This window comes from Toxoplasma gondii, chromosome V, assembly GCF_000006565.2.
Source record: "Toxoplasma gondii ME49 chromosome V, whole genome shotgun sequence".
Lineage (NCBI taxonomy): Eukaryota > Apicomplexa > Conoidasida > Eucoccidiorida > Sarcocystidae > Toxoplasma > Toxoplasma gondii.
The window spans coordinates 3,052,972-3,074,687 of NC_031472.1; the positions used below are offsets into that span (position 1 = coordinate 3,052,972).

The 21,716-nt window shown below is 53.4% G+C and overlaps 6 protein-coding genes across 6 annotated transcripts in view; 2 read left to right on the plus strand and 4 right to left on the minus strand.

The window, feature by feature from the left end:
• Positions 1-7,990, minus strand: part of TGME49_283702 (FATC domain-containing protein) — a gene marked incomplete at both ends in the record, with an annotated part of 33,412 nt that extends 25,422 nt beyond the window's left edge. The window contains 8 exons of the mRNA XM_018781906.1: positions 353-798; positions 1,299-1,754; positions 2,292-2,597; positions 3,096-3,457; positions 4,026-4,350; positions 4,811-5,270; positions 5,709-6,897; positions 7,591-7,990. Of these exons, the coding sequence (XP_018637747.1) occupies positions 353-798; positions 1,299-1,754; positions 2,292-2,597; positions 3,096-3,457; positions 4,026-4,350; positions 4,811-5,270; positions 5,709-6,897; positions 7,591-7,990 (3,944 nt within the window). The remainder of the gene's footprint in view (positions 1-352; positions 799-1,298; positions 1,755-2,291; positions 2,598-3,095; positions 3,458-4,025; positions 4,351-4,810; positions 5,271-5,708; positions 6,898-7,590) is intronic.
• Positions 7,991-8,837: 847 nt separating this feature from the next.
• On the minus strand, positions 8,838-9,887 carry TGME49_283698 (hypothetical protein; the record flags this gene model as incomplete). Its single annotated transcript, XM_018781905.1, has 1 exon — positions 8,838-9,887. One exon carries the CDS (start codon positions 9,885-9,887, stop codon positions 8,838-8,840), a length of 1,050 nt encoding a protein of 349 aa, XP_018637748.1.
• A 1,484-nt stretch (positions 9,888-11,371) lies between these two features.
• On the plus strand, positions 11,372-15,870 carry TGME49_283590 (NLI interacting factor family phosphatase; the record flags this gene model as incomplete). Its single annotated transcript, XM_002369077.2, has 6 exons — positions 11,372-12,095; positions 13,046-13,125; positions 13,588-13,713; positions 13,838-14,038; positions 14,708-14,819; positions 15,611-15,870. The coding sequence occupies 6 exons, from the start codon at positions 11,372-11,374 to the stop codon at positions 15,868-15,870; spliced, it is 1,503 nt and encodes a 500-aa protein (XP_002369118.2).
• Positions 15,871-15,933: 63 nt separating this feature from the next.
• Positions 15,934-18,835, plus strand: TGME49_283585 (hypothetical protein; the record flags this gene model as incomplete). The annotated part of the gene is made up of 3 exons (XM_018781904.1): positions 15,934-15,970; positions 16,089-16,132; positions 18,710-18,835. 3 exons carry the CDS (start codon positions 15,934-15,936, stop codon positions 18,833-18,835), a joined length of 207 nt encoding a protein of 68 aa, XP_018637749.1.
• A 273-nt stretch (positions 18,836-19,108) lies between these two features.
• On the minus strand, positions 19,109-20,379 carry TGME49_283580 (DnaJ domain-containing protein; the record flags this gene model as incomplete). Its single annotated transcript, XM_018781903.1, has 2 exons — positions 19,109-19,185; positions 19,263-20,379. 2 exons carry the CDS (start codon positions 20,377-20,379, stop codon positions 19,109-19,111), a joined length of 1,194 nt encoding a protein of 397 aa, XP_018637750.1.
• Positions 20,380-21,223: 844 nt separating this feature from the next.
• On the minus strand, positions 21,224-21,697 carry TGME49_283570 (hypothetical protein; the record flags this gene model as incomplete). Its single annotated transcript, XM_002369075.1, has 1 exon — positions 21,224-21,697. One exon carries the CDS (start codon positions 21,695-21,697, stop codon positions 21,224-21,226), a length of 474 nt encoding a protein of 157 aa, XP_002369116.1.
• Positions 21,698-21,716: the final 19 nt, after the last annotated feature.

The window sequence follows — 21,716 nt, forward strand, 5'->3', positions numbered from 1 at the left end:
GGTGCAAAATGCTAGGTATCCGATGTGGCGTGGAAGCGCTTCGTCGTGATACATTTGATCTTGCCTTTTACAGGTGAAACCGCAGGTAAAAACCACGAAAATATAGACTCGCAGAGAGAAGAAAGGAAAGGCGACGAGGAAATCGAAGACGGAAACGGGGAACTGGATGCCGAACGGGCGTCCAAGACGAACAGAGAACAAGAGCAATACGGGGAAGTGACACAGAAAGCGTTAGAGCTTCTAGTATGAGTGTGACTGTGTGCCGTGATCTTGCAAAAACGAAAAGTCAAACACGAGACATCTCCCCGCATATTCACATGTGATGTAGGAAAACGCCGCAAAAGCAATGCACCTGAGAAATCGCGCAAGAGCATTGCTGAGTCGCCTCGAGACGCTCTGGTCTCTGTCGCCTTTTCCTTTTCTTCCACGGCCGACGCTTCCTTTCTTGTCACTCCCGCCTTCCGCATTTATCGTCGCCTCTTCGTTGCGAACTCCGAGCTTGGTGAGAACCCAACCGATCGCGGAAATGACGCAGAACTGGAGAAGAGAGGCCATTTGAGGAGATGATTCGCCTTCTGTCTCGAAGCCTGCTTGCTGTCCAGCCTCGTCTGAGGCGCTTCGGTATCGGCTCGGTTCTTCTCCGTGCTTCGCCACTCGCGTTCTCATGCCGTCAAAGGCGTCAAGCTTCTTTCGAGGTGACGGCGACGCTCGGACGCCCGAAGAGAGAGATGAACTTGAAGATTCGAAAGAACAAGGAGAGCTGGAGTCTGCCGCACGCGCGACAGTGGCAGGGAAGACCTGAGAAGCGAGAGAAAACAAAAGCGACAGAGCGGAAGAGCAATGCAGAGCAAGGCATGGGAGGGCAGACGAACGAACCGGAGGGGTTCCACAACCGTCCGAATCTACTGAGGCATTGCGCCGTTGCTGTGCATGCGGGCAGCGCCTCGCGTGGCGTCTCATGGCGAGTGTCAGATGGGTGAACAAAGGAAAAAATGACCAAGCAGCAACGACCATGATACACGTGAGAGACCGCATAGAACGCGATAACGGAAGCGCTTCACCCCTACCTGTACCTCCATGTCCCCTCTCGGTACGCCTGTCTTTCATTGTTTCTCTTCATCTGACTAATGTAAAGTTCTCAGCGAACCATAATATAGACCTAGAACGTCCGCACACAATTGGTCACTTCAGTTTCTCAGGTTCCATGTTAGACTCCCGCGAGGAATTCTCCAGTCCGCTAGCCGCGCCCACTGACTCAAACGCAACACGGTGAAGTCTTGAAACAACTTCCTTCCTACCTCCCAAAGGAGGAACTCTAGCCGATTCTCCAGTGTAGAAGCGTCATCTTGTGCCACCGCATGCAAAAGGAGTTTTATTCGCTCCAGGTGTTCACTACACGATCCGGTGGAGCTCAAAGAAGCGCTAGAATGCCGGGATCTCTTGCTTTCCTCTTTGCCTCCTTCCTCGTCGCTTAGGTTGGCGCTTTCTTCCTTATTGTTTCCAGTCAAAGAAGCGAAACACAAAAACGGTGAGACCCCATCAGGGCGCTTTGAAAATTCGGAGTTTCGTCGAGTTTCTTCTGGGTCTTCTGCGCCTTCGCTGTCGCAGGCGCCGAAGCGCCTTCTCGCATCTTGCACTGCAGAAGCCGAAGCTGCGAAGCCATGTTCCTCTCTTTCTAAGAGAGCGTGAGAAACTGTCGCGAGCGTATTCTCTTTGCGCAAAGTCGCAAGCGAGGTCTTTGGAGATCGCAGAAACTGCAGAGGGAGAGAAAGACAAAGCCGAACAAGAAAACGGGCAAACGACAGTGGTGGGAGGTGTACGAACAGTCCACATCATCAAAACGAGATGAAGGGAGACGGAAGCCGGGGAGCCGAAGAGGCGAAACTCGTGGACGGAACGTGGACAGCACTAAGCAAAAAATGAAAAAGAGGGAGCGGCATGCGCAAGAGACGATGAAACGTGCAACAGAAAAGAAGGCCGTGGGAAAGCCGTGTAGGAAGCGAGCGTGAAACGGAACCCTGAAGCAGTTTGCGCAAACACTGGGAAAAAGTCCTGCATCGAGTAAAAGAGCAGCGAGCGAATGGAGAATCACGAACACGACACTCCTCCGGGAGGAAGGGAAAAACGAGTGAAAGAAAAAACGAACCACAACGTTTATCTATCATGCGCATGAACAGAGTGACAGAAGTCTAAAGAGGGGTAACAGATTCATTCTGCGGAACACAAAACTACTGTCGGAATCTTGTAGGCTATCGTCGGCGTGGAACCTGCAAGTGACGACTTCGACGTACGTGATAAATCTCTGTAATCAGCTGCCGGCGAAGAAGCTCAGAAAATTCTGACGACGACTCCTTCGGGATAAGACCGTCTCTCAGGACGCCCTTTGATTCGGCGACGGATGGTTTTCGTGGAAGCCAGAACGCATGCTCAAAAGACGCAGAGTCATCCAGAAACGCCGCGCGCGAAGTGAGACGAGAAACGCCAGAGAGACTTTGCTGCCAGGCTGTTAGAAGCCGAGAAAGGACAGGTGACGGAAGTGAGGACAGGGCGCAGGCCACACGGGCCTCGACTTGATCGCGGCCACACGGCGAGGAACGCTGATGAACAGAGATCATAGAGAAGGCGGTCGCAAACTGTAGCGAGGAGCTAGCAAGATAACGTCCAGAGCAGTAAGGGAACCAGTCAACGAAGATGTGATGCAGGAAGAGGACATCCTCTGCTCCCTGCGGTGAGTATCCCCGCTCTTGAAACCGGTGACCAGCTATTGGTTTTCCTACAAGTTGGACTTCTAGTTTAGATTTCAAAGTCTTTGCTTTTTCTAGCATAGTATGCGGCGTTAAACGACATTCCAGCCAGGTAGTCCTAGACACTGAATCTATGAATGTGAACATCCAGCTCGTAGTACATACTTGCCAGAAAAAGGTAGTCTACACTGTATCATATCAACTCGTGGCGGTCAAGTGGTTGTCCTGTTCACGTTTGCCGTGCTTTTCTTCTCTCGTCGTTTCTTGTCTGCATTCCTTTCTGTCTCGCTACCTCTCACCCGCTTGGCCTTGTAATGCTCACTGCTCTCCATCGTCTGTTATCGTCCCTACCTCTTGCGCTGACAGCAAACGGGCAGTGCTGCAAAGAAGCGAAAATGCCAGCTTTCTGCCCAGGGGCTCCTCCCACCCGTTGTCGTTTGTCGCCGAGATCTGCGCTTCTCCTGGCCTGCATTCTTCTGCGATGATTTCCGCGCCTCTGACTGAAGCGTTCACCGCCTCTTCGCCTTGTATGCACCGCAACGGCTGCGGAAGCAAGCGCGCAGCGAGCGCAATCAGAGCTGCTTTGAAGGAGACAATTTCCAGTGCACTCCTCCCCGAGGAAGACCGTCCCGAGGCCGGAGAAACCGCACAAGAAGAAGCGTAGAGAGAATCTATCCGGTGGTGGAGAAGGCGATTGAAGGACAAACGTTGATCTGAAGGACAAGGCGACACAGCCGGCTGGAACGGGAGAAACGTCAGATGCGAAGCAAGGTACACACATATGGTCACAGAGGAAAAGACAACACGGAGCAAAAGCGAGCAAGGTAGTCCTCAGGGAAGATGCAAACGTCTGTAGCTCGGGATATTCTGGGGAGAACGAAATCTGTGTTCCACCGGGGGAATCTCAACAATGGAAAGCCGGCTTACACAAAGGAACAGGCCTCGTCTTTGAAGGCGAGAAAAAACACAGAGCAGTGTGTGGAAACACACACTGTGAAAAACAATGTTGATATAGCTCACTATCACCAGAGCGCATAGAGTCGTAGGATCCTGTATTTACGCGTAAATCTAACAGAATCACAAACAAGCCACCTAATGAAGTAAGTGTGTGAGTCAGTACTAGCATAAGAGCTGAAAGACACTCGACCAAATATTCAAGACAAATCGTATTTACCTCCGACACACGATCGTGCCTGAGAGGCAGCGCGCCGCAAATAGAGACGAAAACCATTGGCCCAGTCGATTCCGCAAGGGAACAACTTGAAGCTAAACAGTTTTTACCTTCAGTAGACAGGCGCAAAGCGCCTCTAAGAAGCGCCTCGCAGTGGTCGATGTTCGTGCCTTCACAACGGAGAGCGCCGATGACAGACAGAGACGACCCTCTCTCGCCCCCGTGCTGCCTCGCTGGCCTCCCTCGCCTTGCCGCTTCGCCTTGCGCCTCGTCTTCCAGTTTTGGTTCGTCTGTTTCTCTCTCTCGTGTGTCTTCACTGAGCTCCTTTTCGCGCCCAAGCAACAAGAGAGGCGTCGCGAGGAGAACCTCTGCACGGAGTGCAGGGTCGGCAGCGGCGTTGAGGAGGAGTCGAAGAACGCCTGGCAAGACTCTCGGCTGTGAATTCAGGGAACAAAACAACTTCTGGGACTTTCGCATTTTCGAACAACTCGTCGGAAGTCGATTTGCCTGGAGATGTGGGTACCTCGTACGCAAGCTACGACGGTGCTTTGTGCTTCAATTTAAACAGACGATTCGGACTGGGAGTCAGACTCGGTGGGGATGCAGACTCAGCTACGACAGAGAAAGCCAAAGACATCTCCTGGTTTGTGTCCATTCGACGCAATCGGTATCTGTCACTCTAAGCATGGACGTATGAAGGATTTTAACCGTGTTTACATGGATAGAGCTGTTCTGCGAATCTGAGAAAACTGTGGTCGCCGGCACACCGAACGTGACACAAGATACCCGGTGCCTCTGCAAACGCCTGTGAGTGCCCAGTCCCGCTGAAACGCATTGGAACAGCCCCACGCATGCACCTTTAAGAAATGATTCTTTCTTGCTGGATCCTGCTCACCACAGTCCAATTCGGCTCTGCACCCGTCGCGTGGATCGCGCAGCGCGCAGACGTCCACAAGTCCAGAAAGTGGAGAACAGTTTCTTCTTCTGGACGAAGGTCGAGAAGAAAGTAGACGGACAAGAGGCGAGCAACACTGGGCAGCAGAGGCGCAAACACTGAGGGAATGACCCAGAAGGGCTCTGCGACCCTCGTCGTTCGTCGAGGTGCTTCGGCTCGAGATGTGATCTCCCCTGTGTTCCTCCGCGATGCGTCATAGGGGATCCAGCGTGCTGGTTCCGAGGCAGGAGCCAGCTCTGTGTCTCCAGCGTTGGTCAGCCTCTCGCTGTTTCCTCTCGCCTCAGAGTCCTCTTCCGCGCTTCCCCTGCCGGTCGCCTGGGACTCCGACCGGGGCGAGGGCGCGAGGGTGCGGGCCGGTAGAAAGAACGTCCGATGCAGAGACAGGAGGAGCGTCTTGAGCCTGAAGAGTGGGAGCCAGCAGAAACGCGGCAGTTGCACAAGGTGCACAGAGGACTGTTTCGAATGTCGGAAGCCAGAAGGCGAAACGCAAATGAAGCGAGTTCACGCCGAGGTGGCGGATGGTGACCTGGCAGAAGGATGACTGCGCTCCGGAGAGGAAACTACACACAGGTTGCCCTCCTCAACTTCCGGTCCGCTTCGCGTTCGTCACAAAGGCTCGTCGCTCAGACGCATGTGACGCATGAATGCAGAGTCAGGCATGAGTACATACGACAACGTCCATGTCTGCATATAGAATATACGTGAGCATAGACAGAGCTGAACTGGACTGGGCACAAAACTAACGTGATCCCTTCTCTTTCTTCATGACTACATGATTCGTGTGTGTCTCGCACTTCTCCCACCGTCGCCTTTGCTCTCTGTCTCTCCTCTTCCATACCTTCGAGCACAGCCCTGCCGAACCGTGTGGCTCGCGACTGCCCATCGAGCGGTCACCGCCGGCGAGGCGTCTGCATCACCTTCTTCTCCGCTGCTGGTTTCTACCTCCTTCGAGTCTCCTGCAAACTGCAGGACGAGCATGAGCCACGAATACAGCAGTCGACATTCGTCTTCTAGATTTCCTTCTGAGTCCGTCTCACTCGCGCCGGCTTCCTCATAGTCTCCTTGTCCTTCCTCTCCTTTCCTGGCCCTCTCGCCTGCTTCTTCTGGCCGCGGATGCCCGTCCCCGCCGCGGCCTGTGAGTCTCCTCCTCTTGCGAGTCTGCAGAGCCCCGAAGGAGGCCGACTTCGACGAAGTAGAAGGCGTCAATACACGCGACCTTCCGTGTGCATTCATGCGGCTGGCAATCGCGTCCAATGTCCCAAGAGCTCCCTCGATAGCGATGCCGCACAAGTGCATGGACGCCTCGTTCTCTGTGTCGCAGCCTTTGCCGGCGAACGCTGCGCAGACGCCGGCAAGAGAGGAAACAAGGTGTGTCTCCCCCGGCGATGCTGGTGGAGAGAAGGACGACAGGCGAAGCGAAGAAATGGGGACGTGAGGAGACGAAGAGTCTTCTACAGGGGCCGCAGCCTCCCACCTGTCTCTGTGGCTGCAGGTTAGACCAGCCAGCGTATCAAGAGGCATGCGAAGCGTTCGCTGGACGTCCTGTTGTCTCTCGAAGTTCGGTAACGGGGAGGGCAGATGGGAGAAGCAGTGCTCAGACGGATGCGATGAAGAAAGCGAGGAGAAGGACGAAAGGGAACCAGGCAGAGCCGAGGACGATAATAGGCCGGAACTCTGCCTTAAGCTCGACAGGCGCAAAAGGCGCTGGACAGAGACGTGATAGTCGACAACGGGAGACCAGTTGACAGAAAGAAGCTGGACCAGCAGCTGCTGAAACAGAGAGAGAGCGACCGGATGCACAACTCGGCGACCGGTAGGACACTGGTGAGAACTGGTCGCCGAAGGGCCAGGAAAACCACCAGACAAAGAAAACGGAGAAAAAGAAGATGCAAAGGGCAAAGAGAAGAACCCAGAGGAAGGGTGTTTCGATGCCCGCTTGTCGGCAAAGGACAGCGACCACAACGTGCGAGGAAAGAGAGAAAGCGAAGGTTGATCCGACTGAAGCGAGGATGGCAAGGGAGAAGCGGCTGCATGCAAGCAAGGCGACAAGAAGGGAGACGGCGAAATGAAAGGAGAGGTAAATGCAAAGGTCTCCAAAGAAGAGGCGAAAGCAAACGACTTCGACTCTGGTGGCCACGATGAAGAAGAGTTACAACAAAACGAAAAAGCTCAAAAGGGAACATGAAGAACACCTGTATAAAATCCCCTAACGCCACTCTCAGGCGGAACGGTCCAGGCAGCTACACGAAGGAAAGCATACGCACATTCGGGGGTATATTCAAAACAACAAATCCAAAAACGAACTCGCCAGAGCCAGATAAAGATACCTACATAAACAGGGAAAATGTCGTCACGGAACAAACACGCAGATAATGGAAATCTGTGGTATGAATGGTTATATTCATACCTCGACACACTTGTATATGTATATCGATGAGTAACTACATGTATACATATATATACATATATATATATATAGAGAGAGAGAGAGAGAGATGCACATTTTAAGACAAACAGTTATGGCTGCGTATGATACATTCCTGCAGATTTGATTCGCCACGCATCGATTCCCGAATACATATATATATATATAGATAGATAGATATAGATATGGATACTGAATGTTTATCAGCATACGGCGTTACTTCTCGATGGGTGACTTTCAGATGAATGGGCTGTACACTGAGAAGACGAATACGAAAAGTCGGAGAACGCCTTACCTAAGAAGGCTAAACCTTCGACTGTCTCACTGACGAATGTGGCAAAGTCAACCGCCCTGGGGCCCCCGGCTGCGCCCTCGTGTCGGCTTCCTTCATCGCCTCCCTGGCCCAAGTAATTATCTAGAACATGCATGCACGCAAGAAGGGCAGCTGCCCAGTCCTCCTTAGCCAGCCACAAGAGCCTTGGGGAAAAACAATTTCCGATGCGCGTTCTATCGCCGCTGCGCTGCGCGTCGGCGCCGAGAGAGAACGTCGAAGCAGCAGTTGCCGACGGAGAGACAGCTACAGGCAGGAGAGGGCCGAGAAGGGATAGAAGAAGCACAGCGACTTCCGCGACGCGACGCAGCGCTCGCGCGCAAAGGCCTGCATGCCCCGCAAAGCAAACCAAACAGAGCGTCATGACCGAAACGAGAGCCGCAATATTGAACCTGCCGAGACAGTTGGTGGAGCAGCGGCACAAAGCATGCACATCTCAACACCACGGAGAGACGTGGAAAGGCGTCTCACGATGCCTACAGTGTATCTCTGCGTCGGTCTATACAGTCCACTTTAGACAAATATATCTTTATTCATACATATTCATATATGTATATATATATATATGCATATGTACCTAGATCGATTGTCGTGTATCTATTTATCTATATATATATATATATATATATATATAAATATATAGATATGTACACACACAAGTGGGGAGAGGCAGTTGTGCAGACACAAGCGAAACTCGATGGAGGTGCGAGCGCAGCGGCAGACTCACGAAGGATCAGAGAGTTCGAAGAACGAGAACAAAGCCGAGAAGAAAATGGGCAACAGCGCGAACGACTGCATGCAGTATTTGGTCAGAAGACATTGGAGATCGTGAAGGACACAGACGGGGTCTCAGCAGTATGTTCAGATGTCTCTCTTTAGCGCTGTGAATCGCTCGGATCAGCAGATCGATAACCTTGCCGCTTTTCAACGTAGGGTTGTTCCCTGCCGAGATCCACCTCAATGGATAGATCCTGCCGTCATTCGCTGAGACATATTTGTGTGACGGTAGAGGGTTCGCTCGGAGCCTCGAGAGGAGATGAAAGAGATGAAACAACGCTTTCTAGTTCTGGAAGCCTTTCAGAGGCGCAAGAAGGAACGCGCGTCAAACCACAGAGATAGTTATTCCGCTGTTGAAACAGAACTGCGCGTCGGGTGCAGTCTCGAACAGCGCCGGAGGCGCCGGGTGCATGCATGCACGTTGGCTATCAGTCCTAGAGAGGGGCACCAACAGTCAGAAAAAGATCTCGAAGAAAGAAATGGAAGCAAACGAATGCGAGAACGATACCTCTTGGGGCTTCGCGGTCGATACGACCAGAGAGGACATCTCTGACGAAGCGGAGAAGACTCCTGAGAGTCGCAACGTTCACGAGAAGAAGGTCTTCGTCTTCGTCCGTCTCAGAGGCGTCTTCTCGCGCTTCTTCGACTTCCGTTTCTCGTCTGCATTTCTTTCTTCGAGGTTCGTCTCCTCGACCTGCACCTACGCGAGTCGCGTCCGAGGCGCTTGTCTGGTGAGACGTGGAAGCAAAGGATTTCGCGGAGTCTGCCGAAGTCGAAAAAAGTTTCTTCAGGAGGGGCAAGATAACGGTGCCGAACGCCTTATCAACGAGCGCAGTTCCTGACAGCGCTCGGGCAGGTTTCTTGCCTGCTTCCGGTTCGTTCTGTCTCCGACAACAAGCGTTGCTTCCTTGCAACTCTCTCGCCTTTCTTCCTTCGCCCACATCGTCGTTCTGCACCTCCTTGTTGGCTTCTCGTGACCCTCGACCTGGAGTTCTTCTGCTTTCGTTCTCCCTCGCGCCTCCTTCGCTCCTGGCCGTGAGGGTGTTGCCGCGTCTTCCATCTCTGGAAACTCTTCTTCGCTTCTCAAAAGAGTCGTGGGGACAAGAAAAAATCGAGAAACCGCAAGGCGAAGACAAAGAAGAGAACGACCTGGAGGGACCAATCGCAGACGACGCGCGAGGACAGAGAGAAGCAGAGGGAGAAGAACAAGAACAAGAAGAACGAGGGCATGGACAGGTGAAACGGAGGCTGGAGTGGACAGCCTTGAGTGTGAGCGTCTCAGCGGTCAAGCCGGTGAGTCCGGAAACTGTGTTGAGAAGTTGAAGTATGGCTTTTCGTTTTTCTTCTCTCCTCGTCAGCGAAGAAACGCAGAGGGAGCGGGTTCGCGACGAAGAAACCGAGGAAGTCGCAGACGACAAAGTGATGGAAGAAGAAGAGAACGACGAAGAAGGGGGTTGCGCGACATCGTCGTGGTCTTCTCCCATGGTGTCTTGAGGAGCGAATGGTGCGGAGAGAGAATATTGATGGTGTGAAAGAGGAGAGAAGAAACGAAACGAGGAGAGGAAAGTGCAAAGTATGCGAGAGACACCGCGGATCTCCAGCCACGGACTCGCGAACGAATGCTGAAGAGAAGGTGAAGAGAGGCGATAGCACGAGCTCAATGGAGAAGATCTCTTGGTACAGGTTTATCGAGAAGAACGGAGGTCCCTCGAGACAGAGACAAACTCCGTCAACGAAAAGCACACTGGCATGTAGAGTTCCCTTCTCGCTCTCGTCTGTTTCTTTGCCTCGCTTTCACCTCTGACCATCGCGAGAGCAGAGACGAAGGAGGCCTTTCCAGCTTTTCCTCGCTTATTTTCTCTCGCTTGTCTCCTCGCTCACGATCGTTCACTTCGTGCCATGTCTCCTCGTCGCTGTCTCTTTCTGTTCCGTCTCTCGCAGCTGTTTCTCTCATTCTCTGTGTAGGAGTTGGTTGGGGAAACAGCCTTCCTCTGAACACCCCGTGAGACCTCTTTCACGCAGCGTTTCGGTGGAGAAAGAGAGAAGAGAGGAAAGATCGAGAAGAGAAAGGCCCGCGTCGCCCTCCAGCCGCTCGTTTTCGCGAACCAGTGTCTCGCTGGAGACAGTGGGGTTGTTCACTGAGCCTGGGGCTCCTTCGCATGCATGCAGTCTCCTTTTCGGCCTCGGCGACGGCTTTCCGAGAGTCAAAACGCATTCGTTGCCTTTCCTGTGTCTCTCAGATTGCTCGAGATTTTTTTGAAACGCTTCAGAGGCAAAAGGAGAGGCTTGGAAACCGACGACCTCCGGACGCGGCGTTCCTCTCTCAGCAAGCATTTCCGCGACGCGAGAGGCAGACGGACGCTGTTCTCCTCCCGTCTCTCACGGAGAGTTTTCGTGCTTTTCTCTTGATTTCTTCTCGGTCTTTGTCTTTTTGCTTTCCTCCAGCCTTCCCCTTTCTCTCTCGCAGTTCTCTGCCCTAGTCGTCGCTTGGCAGCAGTCTGCAGTCGCCGTCGTCTCCCTGCGAAATTCGCTGGAGCTTCTCGGGCCAGGCGCCTTCCGCAGTTCAGAGATCCCATGCGAAAGGAGGAGACAAGGCAAACTGAGGGATTCAAAAGACAAGGAAAACAGAGAGGAAAAAGAGAGGTTTCTCCAGAGGTTCTTCTCTCGCAGCGGAAGCAAGCGCGGGGCCTCTCTCTTTGACCGATCTCTCGCTGCCGTCAAAGCAAAAACGCGGACAGGTCCACTTCTTCTTTCACTTTCTTCTTCTCCTTCGCTTGTGGCGTTCGCTTCGTTCTCTCTCTTTTCCACGTCGTCTGCCCCAGAGATTTTGCCCGGCGGCCATCTCCCAGAGTTGTGCGGCGGCATTTTGTGTACCCTCGTTGAACAAGAGAAGTCTGGATTTGGACTGTTGCAAATCCAGATCTGTATCGTCTGAAGTCTTCAGCCTTGTTGCTTTTTTGTCTCGATAATGGCTTCAACATACGTGATTCGTGTTTCCTTTCCTTTTTCTCGGGCGTTATCTGCGTCAGGGGCGCCTTCGCTTGTCGCTCCCGCGAGACAACTTCCCCACACAGACTCTGCGGCGTCTCTTTCTTCTTCCAGTTTTGCGTCCGCGCCCTCTCGTCTCGCTTCTTCTCTTCCACTTGCTTCTTCTCGCTCTGGATGCCTTTTTGCTGCGTCCTCTCTTTCTTCTTCTCGCCGCGCTGCCCGCTGGTCTCAGAGAGGCGTCTGGACCTTGGGCGCGTCCTCTGCTCACCTTCTATCTCCTTCTTCTTCTTCCTCTCTCTCTGCGTCGTCTTCTCCGGCTTCTTCACTCCTGGGAAGCTGCATGCAGGCGACGCGGTGTGCAACCTCAGTCGCCTCGTCTCCTCCTTCTCCAGCTTCTTCTTCTCCTTCCTCTCCTTCTTCAGAGGGCACTCAGGTACCGAGTGAATCAGGCCCAAGCGAGGCTGAGGCGCGAGGGCCAGTGAGGAGCGGCTCGGAGTCAAGAAGTCCTGATGACGTTGCAAAGCAGGGAGGAGAGAAGAACTCTCAACGTAATGAGTCATCTGAGCATGGCAACGAGGTGGACGGCTCGCGGACCGAAGGGCGCTTCTCAGCGATCTTCTTGTCCAGTCTTCTCTTGGGCGGACTGATCGTGGAAGGAGGTCGAGTCTACGAACGCGTTGTTAGAGAGAAAAGGACTTTCTCAGGTGAACATTTGTCAGCCTTCGGCATCCGGGTTTCCTTGTGACGACATATGTGAGGCAGAATATTCGATTTCCAGAATCGCCTCACTCTCGTCTCTCGGCCTCTAGTGGCTGGGAGTCTTCTGTGTGGGGGGTCCGTGCCCTGCGTCTTTGCCTCCTCCCCCGAATAGAGTCGCTGGTGTCTCTCTTCTCTTTCTCTTAGTTTTTTCTTTTCTTGTTCTTCTCACCTTTTGATGATTCCTCTCGCGCGCGGCGCGTCGACCATTCCCAAGAGATTCGCGTCTTCTTTTTTTCGATTCTCTCTTGTCTTTATTTGCACTCTATTTCTACGGTTTTCTCTGTCCGCTTTTTGATGCCAAGTGGACTGCATCTCGAAGGAAAATGTTCCTCCTGTTCCGTGTCTGGAGTTTCGTCTACGGCGCTTTGCCTGGGTTCTCCTTTTCTGTAGCGCGTGATCTCTCCTTTCACCGAACTCTTCTCAGCGTCGTTTTTGCGTAGCTTCTTTGTTTCTGTGCCTCTCGGCATGCCCAGCAGCGGCTCAGATGTGTAGTCACCCACTTCCACACAATCTTCAGTGGCTGCGTTCTCTGTAGGTTTCTAAGTGTCGCCTGTGCGCCGTGCTTTCCTTCTCTTCCGCCGCCTCCTCGACCATCCATTTCTCTTTCCGTTTTCCTTCCTTTCCCTCGTGACATCCTCCCGACCGACGCGCGACGTTTCGCGTCACTCAGTGCGGCTCTTTTTCCTCCACTTGAGACCTTTTGGTGTTGTTTTCACTCGTTGCATGCATCGGGCGCTGCCTGTCTCACATCGTCGGAGGCGCGGCTCGCCCCACCGCCTTCAGCGTGAGCGACGGTAGATCCACGGCCAATCCTGTTTTTAGGTTTTCAGAGCTCGCCACCGTAGAATCTGTGCATGCGGCCGCGTTCACCTCACGTGTCGGGTATGACCTGCAGAGGCTTTTTTCGCTGAAATTCGCGACCTCGATTCCCAAATGAGCAAGTGGAACGAGCAACTTCACATCTATCTCGACCAGGTGAGTTTGGCGAGAAAGCGTCGCTCGACGCAGCGATTCAGCACAACCAGGAAATTGAAGAAGGAACGTGTAAGAGTGGATTCATGATGAGTAATGCATGCGCGGATCCTGGACGCTCCGCTCAGTTAGTCACCTCTTTTCAAGGGTGGTTTTCTTCTCTAGGCTGTTGTTCTCGCCCCACGCGGAGTGATGGTTCTCAAGTATAAACCGCTTTCTGACAAACGTCTCTGCATGCATTGTTCTGGCTGTGTATCCACGTTAATATGAGAGTCTGTCGGCCGGCATGGCGACACACTGAGTCCGGTTTGCATGCATTCGGTTGCGTCTCACCCGTGAGTTGCGAGGGAGACCGCGTTCGCTTCTTCCGGGAGCTCCTCTGGTTTTGCCAACGCGTCCTACTCTCCCCCTCGTCTTTGGAAACGAAGAAGAAGCTGTCTCATGTTGTGGGTCGCATTTTTTCAGAAGATTGGTACCGGCAAGAAGGAGGCAGAGCCGCTCTTGCCGGACCTTGCGGAGATCAACGCACCGGACTTGATGCCGACGCTGGTCTTGAACTTCGACAACGTCTTGGCATCTATCGCTTACGACGTGAGTCCTGATCCGTGGAGCAGTTCCGGCGTTTCCCGCGCCGCAGCTCGCGTTGCATGCAGTCTGTGACGGAGTCGGTGTGTGTGTCGACGAATGTTTTTTCGTTGTTTCCACTTGCATGCAGCCTGTGAAGGGATACATTGTGAGGAAGCGTCCCGGCGTCGATGCCTTCCTGTCGACACTGGCAAACTTCTACGAGCTGGTGCTTTGGAGCGACCATCCCTTCCCGTTCATTGAGGATCTGCTCCGAGCGCGTCTCGAGTGGCCGATCTCCTTCACGCTCTATCAGGAGAACATGGATCGCCGGGGCTCCTCCCGCTATCGGGTGAGAGAGCGAAAAGCAACGTAGAAGATTAAGCTGCAGCGCGTTCAAAGTCAATCGGGATCCGTTTGCCTCTTGCTTTGGAACAGCCTTTGGGAGCGAAGACTTCAAGAGAAAGTCCTTCCAGTCTGCGCACCAGCTTAATTGCGTCTACTGCGGAGAGCTAGTGTGTCGTGAGACTTTTGCTCCAGAAGATCGTGCAGAAGGGACCTTTTTTCAAGGCGACGCGGGGTGTGGCGTGCAGCTCGGGACTCTCCGAAACTGCCGAAACATTGGAAGAAATATTTGATGTAAAGCGAGAAAACAGAGACGCTTTCAATGACGCGGGGGGTGGGGGGGGGGGTGGGGTGGGGGGGTGGCGGTCAGGTCGCGATGAGAAACACGGGGGAGGAGACTCGAAGGGAGAATTTATGCGTTAGGGTCTCCGAGATTCACGCGTAACAGAAAAAATGACCATGCAGAGCGATTCACAAAGTGCGTCTTCTGGAACCTGTCTTGGATTCTTCCTCCTGCAAGCGGCGTTTGATTTGACGGAACGACCACGCCCAGATAAGTCTCTTCGTATCAGCCGGTTCATAGACCCGCTCCACCGCGTACCTGAATGGTCTCTTCTACCCTAGATGGCGCATCAAAAGCCATTCCATCCAAAACCGGATGTGCGTTACTTTTCAGAACCTGGAGCGCCTCGGTCGCCGCATGGACCGCGTGCTGTACATCGACATCGACGGCTCCGTGCTACCCTCGACACAAATGCGAAACTTTATCAAAGTGACTCCTTTCCACGGTATGTCTTCACGGGTCCTGGCGCCGGCAAATCGTGCTTCCTTGTGGTTGTCGCCTTCCCGCAGAGTGTTTCACTGGCGCGCATGCAACGCAGCAGAAAGCCGGTGCATGCAGCGTCTAACTGTGGATACAAATATCCGCACTGACGTGACAGCTCTGTTACAGGGCTCCGGGTCGTTTCTGGCTAGGCGGTTGAGTGAGCTTTTGGAGCCGAGGCTTCGATCTCCAAGATTGTTTTGCCTGCAGTTAACGCTTTTTTTTCTCGTGTGGAGCTCGGCAGCTTCGGATGTGGATGAGAACAAGCGAAATGCCGGTGCATGTGAACAGGGATTCGACTTTGGTTGACTTTGGTTCATGTGATATGGGTGCTTGTGTGCATGAATACTCAAAGGCAGAGACAGCGAAAATGGGCACCGATGCCTTCCGCTCCTCTGTCGGCGTCAGCGTGTTTTTCTGCCAGTCCCTGTTTCCGCCTTAGTGCAGACAACAACGAAGGAGTCTTTCTGACCTAGAATGGATTTAGTCTTCCTTCTGTTTATGGAATCGCCTTTAAGACTTCCAGTTCCCCTTCGTCCGAGCCTTCGTGTCTCGGTCGTTTCTCCGTTCTCGTGTTCCCTCCAGCCCCGTCTTACAAAGCCTGTGTTGTATGTCGAAATACAAGTTAAATTCGCGGATCGTCAGAGATATCTAAACCGTACACAGAGTCTCATCCTGCGTGGGCACTGATGCATTTTTCCGGATTTTTGTGGATTTTGTGCCTCATTTTGTGCGATGTCCTGCTTGGCTTTCCAGGCGAAGCACAAGAGATGCTTGAAGACCATGCGTTGCCTGAGTTGACGGACCTTCTTATCGGCGCGGCCGTCTCGGCAGGCGACGTGAGAGAAATGCTTCTTCGCTATGGAGGGGGCGCCGACGGGAACGTCGGAAAGCGGTTTCTCCTCGAGAAGATCGACGCAGAGAAACGCGCGAATCAAAGAAGGAGCATCGGACGCGTCTTCGGTCTAAGTGGCGCACCTGGCCCCCAGCAGAGACAAAAGTGGGAAAAGGCCTAGGCGAGAGTGGCAAAGCTTTGAGAGTTCAGAGCGCCTCAGAGGAGGGTCGACGCGGAGGCAGAAATGGTTCGTGTTCTCTGCGCGCGTGCAGTGTGTGCAGGTGCCTCCCCGCCGCAGCGCATCTATTCTAAATCCTAGGCGTTTGGCGAACGTCGACAAGGCAGTGGTTTGTGTGGCGGTTTGAAACGCAAGACGAGAGCTTCGCGCCGGCGTTGCAGACGGTGCAAGGGTGTCAGTGGGGCCGACAGCACAGATAGCACAGGCAAGCATTTTTCAAGAGAAAGTGATGGAACGCAGGGTGTGTGCCTGTTGAGTCGCTGAAGGTCCATAAAAACTAAGGGGGCTTCTGACGGCATTTGGTCACTGAGACCCGCCGACGAGAAGTCTAGGGCGCCGTGGTATGTCTGGCGGATTAATCATACGTTGGGAACATCCATTCGAGTTGTTTAGTCCTTGAGATTCGTACATGCGTGAGCTGGAGGACCGTTTTGGAAAGCTGTTAGTCTAAGGGAGACAAGGGAAGAAACTGGGGATGTAGAAACCAAGAAAGAATGAAGGCAAGCAGTCGGCAAGAAAACGACACCAAAGGGAAGGCGCGTCCATAACTGCAAAACCAAGCGCTGTCCTGCTTGACAACATCCAGGTAGAAAGGCTGAGCAGTGCGTGAGAAAGCATCGTCGGCAGGGAAAAGGTTTCTGTTTCTCATGAGTCGTGATACCCGAAGGTCCATGGAGAAGACTAGTTTCGCATCCTTTTAATAAGCGACAACGTTCCAGTATGGATAGATTAACAAACTATCCACGAAAACATATATATATATAGATATATATATACATGCATGTAGGCATGGCGTGTGTGTAACAGAGGTGGTAGATCTGTGCATGCGCACCCGTGTCACTGTGCCCTTCGGGTAACAGGTTGTGACACAGTGGGTGAAGTGTATGGATTGTTAGTTTCTTCGTCTCAGCTTTGTGTGGTGTGTCCAGAACTTTGTTTCGTTTTTCCGTCTGACAGCGGCTTGCGTTCGCTGTGGCGTTTTACCTCTTCCTTCCGTCTCGCGATTCGTTCGTTTTTCAGTCTATTTTTTCGCGCTGCTCACGTAATCTGAATTATCTTTCAGTCTCAGTCGTTCGTGAAGCGCAGCTCGCAGCACCACTTCCTTCGGGGATTCTACGTCCCGTTCTGTTCGCTTCCGTGTCATGATTTCACCTCTGCTCACTCGCGTTCTTCTCGTCCATTCGCTTCCTTCACTCACTCGTGGCCAGCTCAGGACTTCTGTGGGGTCGGCGTCTCCGTCGCCTGTTCTGTCAAGCCAGGAAGGCGAGAGAACAAGAGAGCACCTGTTCGTTTCGTAGAAAGGTCACGCTAGATAACTTGATTTCAGTGAGCCGTTTCGTACCACCACGCTGTTCGCGCTAACACTACGGCCAAATACCTTCTTCTCTGAAGCACACTGTCCTTCTCGTTGTTCTTACGATCTCGAAGCACCAGACGAAAGAGAACCGAAAGCGGCGCGAGTCGCCGGTGCCACGAGACTGCAAGGGGCAGGGCGACACAATTGAACGGCAGCGGTGTGTTAGGTCGACTGTCATCTTCGCTGTTCTCTGCTAACACTGCAGAGCTTGGACCTTAGAAAACCTCGATCTAAACCAGTCGTTCACCTCGTAGTACGTACTTCCGAGGAAGAGTTGAAATCTAGGTGACGTCCACTGTTTCCACTCGCGCGAACACCGAGCGAAAACAGATCCGGTGCTAGAATGGTCGCAACCATCGAACTGAGAAGACTCATCTCTGAGACAGGGTACGGCGTATCCGATGTGATAGTGAAGTGACTGAAGGTCAGCGAGCCTTTGCGAGCACAGACGTCGCGAGTTAACGCGAGGAACTCGAAAGCTGCAAAGGAAATCGAATTATCTCTTTTACGGGGAAAGAGAGTTGACGTGTTTATTCCTAAATATTCTTAAATTGGTGATTGTCCGATGTAATCAAGACAACGGATGCGCTGCAATCGAACCAGCCACCGCGACTTAATCACGTGGCGAAAATACTATTTGAAACTGTTTCTAACGGAAGAAAATCCGGGAAAAAGACGAATCGAAACAGTGGGAGAAAAGCGCCGAGAGGACCACCCGTGCAAAAGCCTCGCAAGGGGAAGAAAGCAGGGAACAGCGAGAAGGAAACCGGGGACTCCACAAAAATAGCGCAGTAGCGCCCGGTGAAGAGGCTTAGAGTGTGCAGGTAGAGCACACACGCTGTGGAGAGGAAGAAAACAAAGCTCTTTTGCTTTTCTGTTGGGTGCTGGAGAGCAGAGCGAAACACCCGTTCCATTTGCAGGGCTGCCTGCAGGAAGTGACAGATGCACATCACGCGACGAGCGCCACAAAACAAGCATCGCTTCCATATAAGACATTGCAAGACCCTGGAGAGAGAACAATTCTCCTGTCAACTCTTCACCTCATCTGGCGCTCCTTCTGATCTAGTGCAAAGTGTGTGCAGCCACGTTCATGTGAAGACAGCCTGTGCTTCCGTCTATCCCAGCACCATTCACTTGGCCAGATTTCAATGGCCCACTGGTGTCTTCGCTCTAGTCTCCTTCTACTCTGGTCGCCGTCTCTTCTTATCACTCACGCGTGTACCGTCTCTTCGTGTTCCTGAGTACGCGCACAGCTTCCTCCCTCTGAATTTGTCACATTCCACGACGGTCGCTCGCTGCTCTCAAGTGGAAGGATCAGCGTCGCGTCTTGAGGCATGCTAAAAAGTCGGCTGGGTACCTCTGCGACAGCGAGCGCTGTATCCTGCCGGTTCTGCTGTGATTCCTTTCGCTGCGTCATTGTCTCAGACGTCGGCTGAGAACGATTCTCCCCCGCTGCTTTCCGACAGAATGTCGTCGAACATGGACCTGAAGTCGAGATCCATGTCGTACTCTTCTTCCGATTCTTCGAGGTCCACCTCGCTGTCCTCCTGATCCACTGGAAGTGAAGCCGCTCCTCCCCTTCTTGGCTGACGCCAATCTGCTTCGTATTCCTCCTCTGCAGAGGAGCTGGAATCTCCGTTCCTTTGCTTCCCCGAGTTGCCCTTTTTCTCGGTCGCCTCCTCGTCGTCGAACAAGCTGTTGGTGAAGTCCAAAAAGGCGTCGAAAATAGCGTCCACGGAATCGCCCACGTCTCCGTCCTCGGACGCTGGGGCTCCAGGTCGGCGTCCGAAGACCCCATCTCCCTCGAAGTCGAGTTCTTCGGCCTCACGAAAGACAGCGCCTCTGTGGAGGAAGCGGGGGTCGTCCGGGGACCTGCCATGGCGGTCGAAATGTTCCCGTTTCTGCTTGTTGCTCAGCAACTCGAAGGCAGAGCGAATCAACATGAACTTCTCTGCATGCGACAAGGCTTCTGAATCACTCTCCGCCTCGCCAGACGACGCAGAGCCGGTTTCGTCACTTCCCGGCGAGCTTGCAGCCAGCTCGGGTGTCTCCTCAGCGCCCTCTGTTGTCTTTGCAAAGTCGTAGGTTCCCGTCGCCGGGTCTTTCTTTTCTTCTGATGTGTTTGAGTCCTTTTGGGCTCGCAGCTCCCTCCTCGCAACCATGTCGGGGTGGCATGCCTTCGCTTTCTGTCTGTAGGCGAGGCGGATGCACTCCTCGCTGCTGTCAGCGGGGATGCCGAGGACCTCGTACGGGTCGAAGTACAGGCGCTCGCTCGCGTCTTCATCGAGATCCTCATCGGTTTCTGCGTCTGCGTTCCCGCCAATGTAGGACGACTTTCCATGCGCCTTGGACGCGGATCCACCATGGGGGCAACTCTGCCCCGCGCCTCCTCCAGGCTGCACTTGCGCACCCTCAGTCCCCGCTCTGCTTGTGCCTCGGGAGGTCGATTTGTTCGGCCGACGCTTTCGAGGTTCGTCGGACGCGAAGAAGAGCGAGACAAAGTCTTCGGCGTCGAAGGACGGCCTGCCGTGAACGGGAGGGATCTTGGCGCGTTCGAGGCCTCGAATGTGTGAAACCTCGCAGGAGGACGGCGGCTGAGAAGCAATGTGACACACGCCCTTTTTCGGAGGAGGCGAAGAAGCCGACTTCCGCGCGCAGTTCGCCGACGAATTACTCGAACCGGACAAACATTCGTCAGCTGTCGATCGACGGGACTCACTGGCAGCTTCTGCGAAAAGAAACGAGTCCACTTCGGCGTTGCAAGTGTCGCAGAGAGGAAGGGAGGGCGGTGAGGTGAGAGAGAGAAGTACGACGGCAAAAACCGTGAAGAAAGTCGAGGCGAATCGAAAGAAAATAGACGGGAGGACCGCACTCGGCGCTCCTGATTGAGAGAAACTCTGGAAAGAGGTGGAGGTAGGTAGGCGAGACAGCTGGTGAGTAGGCGACGGGGGCAAGGCAGAGGAAGTTGAGACAGAGGGAGAGGGACAGGGTGAAGAAAGACAAGACTTCGAAGAAGCAAGAAAAGAAGAAGAGTCAGAGGACAGACCCGAGGGTCCTCCCTCGCCTGTTCTCTGAGCGACTTTCATCTTGCCCATTCTTCGTTTTTTCGGAAACCCCTCAGAAAACTTTAAAGCCGACGCAGGTGCGACTCAGTCTCGCTGGACGATTTGCGAAGTGCCATGGACGTCCAGAAGAACGACTCGATGTACTTGTTAGAATTCACGTCAGCTCTTATTTAGGTATTTTAGGGTCTTCATATTCTTTGCAGTACGTCCTGAAAAACGAAGCTGACACACCAGGCCTGCCTGTAAAGCTACAAAAAACGCATTGTGCGACACGACTCCAACCTACATGCACCGTGTGGCGACTCTCCATCCACGAGGCGCCATTTCCGCGTTTTAAGGAATGCTTTGTGGTATCTATTGCGAACAAGTGAGAAACGGAACGAAAGGAAAAGTGCGTCGAGGGCCGGCACAATGGCCTAGCTCTCGCAGCGCCGCAGGCGCTCGCGTCGTCGGTCCACGAGTTCGATATCCGAGGTAGAAGGATGCCCGCGAAACTCTGGATGCGTCTTAAAACGCCGGACAAGAAAATGTGTAGACCGAATGCCACGTGAAGCATTCGCTGTTAACGCCCAGACGCATGCAAAAAATTGCCAGTCGCCTACCCGACCGAAAAAAGTCCTATTCCCCTCAAGCAGACAGTGCGCTTAAAAGTTCGAACTCGTCTGAATCGCAGGCATTGCTCTGAAGGTTGCCTTGCTGAAATTCTTCCGCGATTCCCACCAGAGCACACTACGAAAAGACCTAGACTCGTGGACTTGCTCTGCAGCTCCAGTGCAACTCCTGTTAAGAGATTGTGCGTCTCTAGGGCGCCTCTTGAGGCCGTCTCGAGCAGCCCCCCTCTTCAAAGCGTGTGCAGATGATGTGCGTAGATTGCTCAGGGGATATGTTGTTTGATTGAAGCAAAGAAGAAAAAGGCGTCTGTTCCCTCATTTAGCGTGATCTGTCTGAGTCGACTGCGGCGGGGACAACACCGCTCGAGTCTTCCTGCACGTGCGATCGCGGACGCATGCTTGCATCGATCGTCCTCACTTTTGCTCGATGCGTCTCTGTTTCCCTGAAAACCTCGGTTCTTTGTGTCTCCTCTCTCACGTCTCGTCTTTTTCGCGATCGGTTCCCTCCCCTCACGGATCGTCTGCAGCTCCTCAGTTTCTCCCTCCCTGTAAGTGTTTCCCGCCTGTCCACGAGTTTCTCCGCGCGACAGAAAAAACGCCTCCCGCAGTCGTCTCCCATGTCTATTCGGTTGGACCTGAAGCGTGAAACTTGGAAAAGGACCACCCAGACATCTACGCGAAAGGAGAGAAGTGAGAACCGCCTCGTCGAAGGCGAGGATGGAGAGGCGGCGCGCCATTCGTCGGCTGTTCCAGTCC